The sequence below is a fragment of the Tursiops truncatus genome, chromosome 9 (genome assembly GCF_011762595.2).
Source record: "Tursiops truncatus isolate mTurTru1 chromosome 9, mTurTru1.mat.Y, whole genome shotgun sequence".
Classification (NCBI taxonomy): Eukaryota; Metazoa; Chordata; class Mammalia; order Artiodactyla; family Delphinidae; genus Tursiops; species Tursiops truncatus.
This window is the reverse complement of record NC_047042.1, coordinates 93,590,815-93,599,342: the sequence shown is the minus strand read 5'-3', so window position 1 is coordinate 93,599,342 and position 8,528 is coordinate 93,590,815. Positions and strand designations below refer to the sequence as shown.

Here is an 8,528-nt window from a genome sequence, read left to right as displayed (position 1 = left end):
AGACAGCCGACACGGCCTGCTGTTTACTTCCTGGCGATCCAAGCCAGGTGACAGGGTGATTGGGGAGCGGTACAGGAGGTCACTTGATGATGGGAGAGGCAGGATTCAAGTAAGCAGGTGACCCTGTTCACCTGTCCCTTGCACTCATTGACCTGCAGGTTCAGGAAATGATGCTTGAATGGAAAAAAATCACTAACAACCTCCTGGCTATTTGGGGGAGGAGCCTCTTGGTTCAAGGCTAAATGAGAAGCCATCTCCGGCTCTGTGAGTTTGCCTGGGGAGGGTAGTTGGGCGTCGGGGTGTCTTACGAGGGCGGCTGGAGAGGAAAGAACCGGGTGGCACCACTACCACTGCCCCCATTCCCTCACCACCCGCCTGCCTGATGCCCTGTGCTGAGGAGATAAATCCTTGTAGGAAACCAGGGACCCCCTTCCCATTTTTTTCTTATTACAAAAGTATGTTAAAAAATTCTGAAAAACGAAAAAAGGCAAATAATTCCACCATCCAATGACAATTCCTCTTCATGTTTTAAAGGATGGTATTCAAATTCTTCCCCTACGTGGCTGTGGGCAGGTGGGGTGGGAGGGTATGACCTAAACATTGAATTCTGGGTTTATATGTTTTCCTCCTTCTCATCCCATCAGAAAAAGAGATCTGGCTCCCTTGGCACGAAGGGTCTCTGGGATAAGACAGGGAAGTCGGGGCGCTGGACCAGCTCTTACACACTCGTGCTAGACCCCGAGGCATCATCTCTACCTGAGGGAGAGAGCTTGTAGGACTCCTTGCCTGCAGAAAGCTGCCGGAGAATGAGGACGGATGAGAGGAGAGAAGGGAGAAGAGGGTGGCGATGCAGGACGTGACAAAGGGTATGGGGGGACGGGGAGGGAAGCCAGAGGACAGAAGAGGAGAGAACTCCTTAAAGATGAGGAAGGCCATTTCTGAATCTCAATCCTACCAGGTAGGACAGGAGGAACGGCTTGGTCCCCTTCAGGCAGCTTGTTCCTGCCCCTCTCGTTGGAGAGGACAGTGCAGGCAAAGGAGCGCAAGTGGGAGGGGGAGACCCAGAGGTGGAGGCCCACGCATGGAGGGGGCCCCCCTTTCCTCCTCCGGGACCCGAGGACCATGCCCTTGGTGGCCAGCCCTGCACACCTGCTCTGTGCGGCTCTGACCAGGCCCTCCCGCCTCCACTCCCTCCAGGACTAGCATTAGGGCTTGAGTGTTTCCCGGGCAGGTGTTCCTTTCCTCTGCCGGCCTCTTATCAGCACATCTACACCCCCAGCTCACCCTTATCGCTCCCTCCATCTCCTTAGACTGCAAGTCCCAAGGCTTCAGAGGTCATTGCAATCCCACACTACTCCAACCCCCAGCAAAGCAGAAAATGTCCCACAAGGTGACCCCTCCCCCTTCCCAGCCGGCATCTCCCCCCTTCCTGAGGGAGAGCGTGCTTCCTCGTCTCGGGCACCTCATTTCTTATTTTCCTTTCAATTTTCATCCCTCTCCAAAGGTAATTTTGTCCATCCTTCAGTCTCTAGAGACGCGCTCTCTTTCTTACAGCAAAAGAAAGGAGAGGTCCCTGTTCCTGAAGACCTCCGAGGTGGAGGGTCCCCAGCCTGTCTCCACCCAAGCCTCTCATCTTGATAGGCAGAAGGCTCCCAAGAGGCCACGAGGTCTGACGGGTGATTTGGACCTAAGGTTCCACCTTGCACGCCAGCTCCAGCTTTGCCACCAGCCGTGGGTATCACACGCACATCTCCCTGCTCTGTCTTCTCACTTAGGAAACAGAGAACCTTCAGCCTGTTCCCAGGTACCTCGCAGATCTACTGAATGACTGCAATTCAATAACGTGGATATACCTCTTGGGAAACAACAGGAAGAAAAGTGGAAACTGTCGTACCATAAAATAATTGAACACTGTCTTGTCTTTATACGCATACTCCTCCTGTTGACTTACTCCCGGAGAGAGTCCCAAGATTTCCTCCAAGTTCCTGCTGTTCCGCCTCTGCGGGGATGCAGGGCTCTCTGGGGTCTCCTCTGACTGGAAGGGAGGAGCTGGGAGGGAAGAGGGGTCACTGGGCTGAGCCAGGAAACCTCCTTTGAGGCAGGGCTGCAGGGCTGCAGGGTAGAGGGCAGAGGTGACCACAGCTCAGACAAGCAGGTCTGGGGGCTTTTGAGCTCATCTATGGAAGAAGAATCAACTGTCCTTGAGCTGTTATGATTGTGCTTTACAGACACTTCCATGAGAGCACGTAAGTGTTACCCGATTTTCCAGATTAGAAGGTTAGAAGACTGAGGCTCACCTAACTGCTTTGCAAGGACTCAGAGCCAGCATCCAAACCTGGACCTGCCTGATTGTGGGGCTGGAGGGCTTTGCTTCTGTACTCTCTTGCGCCCAAGGTAATTGCTCACCTGGCTCGTGGGACCCACCTTTAGGCTCCCAGTCCAGATTCCTGGGCCACACCCCTCTCCTGTCCCGGTCTCAGCCGCCCTAGCCCACTGATAGGAACAAAGTCCTTCCCCCTCCCCTCCCAGCTCTGGGGCAGGCTCTGTGCCCCAGGGCTCTCTCTCTAGAAAGAGCTCCTCCCCTCCAGGTAAAGCCTCTCTCTCTCCCGGCAGGGCCCCCAGTCCCCTCAGTGCACGTGCACACGTCCCCACAGCCCACAGCGCACACAGGGCACCCTGGAGATACCCCCACTCTCCATCCCAGCCCCTGCCTGCTCGCCCCCACTCCAGCTGCTGCTGAGTCCTAGACCCGCTCCCTTGAACCACATCCCCGTAACTTGCCGGTGCCCGAAAGGAGAAAACATGGGGCCCCCTCCACCCAAGGCCAGGGGACTCTGGATCCAACTCCAGAAACTTCTGACCTCCTGGCTGGCGGGACAGCAAGACTGGGACCAGTATCTGGACGAGGCCTACATGCTGCAACAGAAGAGGTAGGCTGCCCCTCCTCTCCCTGAGCCTCAAACCCTCTGCCCACTTGGGTCTGTCTCCCCGCCAGGGCACTCCAGAGTTCAGTGCCAGGCACCGGGATGGGCCCAGCGCACCTGTCACCAAAGCCCGGCTCCTCTGTCAGTGCCAGCGGGGTGTGTGGCACTGGGCCACAGGCAAGAGGGGGCGGAATGATGCCAGGGCTCTCGCCTGGTGGAGAAGGGGAGCGGGGGACCTAGAGGGACCAGGCAGGAGAAACCAGGAGGTAGGCAGGTGGGTGCGGACTGGTGGGGAGCAGGCTGCTGGGGAAGCGCCGAGATCCTGTGGGTTTTCGGACACTTGTTGGTTGAAGAGAGAGTGCGGAATTACTGCTAACGGGAAGGAGAGGTGATGACATGCGAACAGGGGAGGAGAGCTCTGGTCTGTGTAACACCTGGAGCTGGCCAGCTACCGGGGAAACCCAGGTGACACTGGGGAGGCCCAGAGGGGACTCATAGAGTCCATCCATCTTTTACTGAGTCTCCTGGGTGCAGGGCTGTGCTAGGTCCCGTGGAGACAGATCGAATAAGGCCTGGGCCTGTTCCTAGAGCAGTTCAGGCAGGACTGGTGCCCCGAGGGCCAGAGCATTTCATGGCCAGCCCTGAGGTCCAGATTCTGGACGACCGGCCGGGGCAGGGACCCATCCTGAAGGCAGGCCTCTGCCACGGGGTGTTCGGGGGACTCGTCTCTCGTCGGAGAGTCACTGTTAGCAGATCTGGGGGCAGCCAGGGCTGGACTCACGGGCAGTGGCTTCTCCAGGCCAGAGGCCTGAGCACCAAGGCTGTGAGCAGAGCTCTCAGCACAGGGGTGGACTCTGCAGTCCTGGCCCTGGTCGCTCTGAGCTGGACGCGCTCACACAGAGGGTCTAGGTGAGATGGTGGAGGGAGCTGGCCCTCACTCTGCCGGATCCCCCTGGAGAGCGCTTCCCCGAGGGGCAGAGCTGAGCTCTACCTTGAAATCAAAACTTCTCCTTCCAATAAAAACCTTCTTTCCCCTGGCTCCTGGGACCATTGGAAGAGAGGAACTGGGGGCTGGGGGACATCACAGGAACCACCGGTCAGTCTGTTTTCCTGCCCTTCACCTCTCCCCGCCCGACCCTCTACCTACCATCCTGTGTTCACCTTCAGAGCCAACACGTACTGGCCCAGCAGGAATCACCTTCAGCTTTATCTCTTGTTTGGCTCACCCAGGTGGGGGAGAAACAGAGATTAACCGACAGAGGTACCGCAGGATGGATATCTCCACAGGCTCCTCCCACCCACCCCGAGATGCACATGCTCAGAGAAGCTCACAGCTGCGCCCTTCCTCGGTTACAAGCAGCGTGTTTAGATGCTTGAGTCTAAGGGTAACCGTAGGAGGGATAGATCCTTCACAGCCCACCTCAAAATTTTCTCTCCCTCCCGCAGCAGGAGTGTGCATCCAAACAGCCCCCAGGAGAGTCAGAGCTTCGGCAGCTCCCAAGCCTCCTAGCTCTAAGAGCTGGCCTGTCTCTCAGCCCCCTTCTGGTCTCTCAAGCTCCCCTTGGCTAAAGAGAGCTGCTCCAGCAGGCCTGGGAGCAGGGATGAAATCGGGCAGAAATTCCCTTTCCCCCACCTGCTCTAGATCCCCAAGTTCCCAAAACGTTTACTCAGCTTAGACGGACTTGGCCAGGCCCACCAGGACCACTCCTTCCGTGGCCCGAGCCCTCCTCCCTCAGGCATGCCACCCCTCTTTCAGCTGAGCCACGAGGCCCCCCACGTGGGAAGAAGTGGCACGATGTGACCACACGGGGACCCGGAGACAGGCTCTTGCCCCAGGCTGACCCTCAGCTAGAGTCCAGGAAGCAACGCTGCAATGGGTCACTGCACACGTTGTGGGACCCGTGTCTGTCCTAGGCACACACTGTCTCTGTTCCTCTCTGCCCTTGACCTCTCTGCCATTCTGTCTCTTCCTGACTCTTGTTCTTCCTCTCCCAGGATTCGAGAGTCTCCTCTGCTTCGGGCAGCCAAGGACAACGACCTGTGTGTCCTGAGGGAACTTCTGCTGGACCGAACCTGTGACTTTCGGCAACGAGGTGGGATGAGAGTTTGATGTGATGGCGATGGGGCAGAAGCCCCTGCCCCACCCCTACCCAGGGCTCTGAGGGCTCCTGCAAAGGGGCCTTGGAGCGTGTCTCTGGGAAGTGTTTGATGCTCGTGTTTCCCTCCACTCTAGGAGCCCTGGGGGAGACGGCGCTGCACGTGGCGGCCCTCTATGACAACCTAGAGGCCGCCATGGTGCTGATGGAGGCCGTCCCGGAGCTGGTCAAGGAGCCCACCATCTGTGAGCCGTTTGTAGGTGAGGAGCCCGAATGGGTTTTCAAGGTGGACACAGGTAGGAGAAAGTCTGAAGTCATCTCTTAAAATGAGCCTCAGAGAGTAGGCCGGGGAAGGAGTGATGGAGGTTCAGGAAGGTCTCCCTTGAGTTGGAAGGAAGGCAAAGGTCCTGGTCTTGGCTTTGGGTATCCGTGACCTTCTTGAGCCATTTATTATTTCCCTTCCTCTCCTTTCATGTTCCCTGAAGGACAGAACTCTCTTTCTTTCATAGCAGCACAGTGATTACCTTTATTTGCCACCCCCAGTAGTCGAGGGGGGGACAGCTAAGTGAACTGCTGGAGGGATGACTTGCTCTCAGTCTCACACCACTCTGCTGAGTCGCGGGCAGAAATCCATGCAAGGATCTGTCAGGGATCTCCTGTAAGCCAGGTGGATGCTGTGTCTCTGAGAGAACCGGGAACAGACCCCGTGACTGAGGGCTCTCTTGTCCAGGTCAGACGGCACTGCACATAGCCGTCATGAACCAGAACGTGAACTTGGTGAAAGCCCTGCTCGCCCACGGGGCCAGCGTCTCTGCAAGGGCGGTAGGCTCAGCCTTCTGCCTCAGTCCCCACAACCTCCTCTACTTTGGTGAGAGCCAGGGCCAGGGCTGGGAGGGTGGGGAGGGGGCCAAGAGCAAAGGGAGGGCAGGCTGTGGGGGCTCCATGCCGGGGGAAGCTGGGAGGGGTCCGCCCTCCTCAGGCTGAAGGTCAGAGCCAGCCCCCCGACGCAGGGCCCCCTGCACCGTCCCCGCCTCTGGTTCTGCTGACAAGCGTCCCCAGGCCCAGAGCTGAGACTTGGGGAGGGAGAGGCAGTCCCCTGGAGAGACTGCCCATCCCAGCCTGCACCCTCAAGCCACGGGGCCCTCTGCACCCCCAGGGGAGCACCCTTTGTCCTTTGCGGCCTGCATGGGCAGCGAGGAGACCGTGAGGCTGCTCATTGAGCACGGCGCTGACATCCGGGCCCAGGACTCCCTGGGTGAGAGCCGGGCTGGAGGGGGAGCTGGGTTGCAGAGGAGGGGCCGGGACAGCCCTCAGGTCCACCGGGCGCGGGTTGGGGGTGGGGGTCATGGGGAGCATCAGGGACTCTAGTCCCGGTGGCCATGTGACAGCCCGTGTCCTCCCCCAGGAAACACAGTGTTGCACATCCTCGTCCTCCAGCCCAGCAAAACCTTTGCCTGCCAGATGTACAGCCTGCTGCTGTCCTACGACGGGCGCGGGGACCACCTGCAGTCCCTGGACCTCGTGCCCAATCACCAGGGCCTCACCCCCTTCAAGCTGGCTGGAGTGGAGGGCAACACCACGGTGAGGGACCCGCCCCCAATCCCCCCTTGTCCTTCTCATGACCCGTTTTCCAAAACTCTCCAGAGGGTGGTGGTCCCTCACCTCCCAACACCGTCATAAAATCCTCGGCCTCAGAAGTTCCTGACTCAGGAGGATTCGAGAATCTTACTTGAGAGGATCTGCTGCGGGAACCCAGAGTTCTCCTCCCCTCGCCTGTTCTCTTCTTTCAGATCTTCCTAGGGTTTGTGGGAAGGAAAGGGAGCCAAAAAATTAAAAGGTTCATGTCAACAGAGCCTTGTCAGTTCTCACCTGTCCATCAGTCCCACGGAGTAAGCGACCATGCTGTTGCCCTCGACGTGCTCCTTATACGCTGACCCCCCCACCTCACCCCTCTGTCCACACAGATGTTCCAGCACCTGATGCAGAAGCGGAAGCACATCCAGTGGATGTGCGGGCCGCTGACCTCCACCCTCTACGACCTCACGGAGATCGACTCCTGGGGAGAGGACGTGTCATTTCTAGAGCTTGTGGTCTCCTCCAAGAAGCGAGAGGTATGGAGCTGTCGGGTGTCGGTGCAGAGCCTGTCCGTTTGCTGAGATCCTGGGCTCCAGACACTTCCCTGCCCTGTAATAGATGGAGATGAGGACGGACTCCTGGGACCTTTGGGGGGAAATGCCAATCGACACCCCTTTCCTAACTCCACTCTCCCTCTGCTTAGCTCTGGTTCCTTCCACTTACCTTTCTCATACTAACGTCGCATATGAGGAACTCTCCAAATGGAAATTGCTTCCTATCATTCATTCATTCATTCATCCTTTCGGCATATTGAGCTTCTTGCTGTGTCCCAGCCACTGTACCAGGAATTAAGAATACAGAAATAAATAAAACACAGTTCCTTTCAATCACCTTTGTCAGTTGCCCATCCCCGTCCTCAGTCATTGTAATAGGGTACCACATAGAGCATCATAAGGGTCTGTACTATGCACAGTGGCAGCAGAACGGAGGTTGGTTTATCTTGGCTTGGACAGACCAGAGAAGATGTCACAGAGGATGTGCTTGAGCTGGGGCTTCATGGAGGAGTTGGGAATCACCAGGAAGATGAAGAAAAAGAGAGCTTTCCAGAGAGGGAAAATGGGTCATGCAGACAGTACTGGATTGAGTGATATGAGGGAAAGGAAAGTTTGTTGAAGACTTATGGGGGGGAGAAAATCGTTTGTGTTTTCTGGAACCTCCACGATGGTGGCAAAATGTAGTTCCCCTTGTGTATCTGCCGCCTGACAACTTCCTAGGAACCCTTCTAGAGCCCAACTCAGGTGATCACTGGTACTACTGAGCAGAGGAAAAGGTGAGTGGCTGGTTGGTATGAACTTCCTCAGGGCAGGATTTCTTAGGAATTGGAACCCCAGTCCGTCTGGTGGGTTGTGTCACCACAAATCCTCGGTCTCTGATTCCAGCTGGTTCTCAATGTTCTGCTACAGGTTTTATTCTTGTCTTGGTCAGCTATTCTATTCCCTCAAAATTCCTTTCTAGCCCCTTCTGTATCCCTCAGTGCCTTCACCTTCAGTTCTATGAGGAGACCCAGATTCGTTCATTATGATGCAAATAGAGGCTCTCTGGCTGGAGCTTCTTCAGCTTCCTGCCTTGTCCTGCCCAACAGATCTGGAAACGGCCCACTGTCTCTCTCCTTCCCTCTAGGCTCCATGGAAAAGGTATTCTTCCTGCTAGTGAATACTCCCGCCAGCTACGCTCTGACTTTGCCTTCTCCTACTTTCTCAGATGTGTCGCGCTGTCCATCATCCTCTCTCAGAGCATCTGTAACATCTCACTGCCTACTTACGTCCGAGCACTAGCCCACCTGGCTGAGATTATGGCCACTCCCCACTCTTTGTGTCCTCTCTTGCTCCTCTCGGGTCCACAATACTTGTAGAGCAAATCTGACTGCCTCCTT

The 8,528-nt window shown here is 56.8% G+C and overlaps 1 protein-coding gene across 1 annotated transcript in view; it reads left to right on the top strand.

The window, feature by feature from the left end:
- Positions 1-2,673: 2,673 nt before the first annotated feature.
- Positions 2,674-8,528, top strand: part of LOC101321095 (transient receptor potential cation channel subfamily V member 5-like) — a 30,731-nt gene continuing 24,876 nt past the window's right edge. Inside the window, exons 1-7 of the mRNA XM_033862703.2 lie at positions 2,674-2,930; positions 4,920-5,017; positions 5,158-5,280; positions 5,751-5,888; positions 6,177-6,275; positions 6,426-6,601; positions 6,985-7,131. Of these exons, the coding sequence (XP_033718594.1) occupies positions 2,803-2,930; positions 4,920-5,017; positions 5,158-5,280; positions 5,751-5,888; positions 6,177-6,275; positions 6,426-6,601; positions 6,985-7,131 (909 nt within the window). The 5' untranslated portion in view covers positions 2,674-2,802. The remainder of the gene's footprint in view (positions 2,931-4,919; positions 5,018-5,157; positions 5,281-5,750; positions 5,889-6,176; positions 6,276-6,425; positions 6,602-6,984; positions 7,132-8,528) is intronic.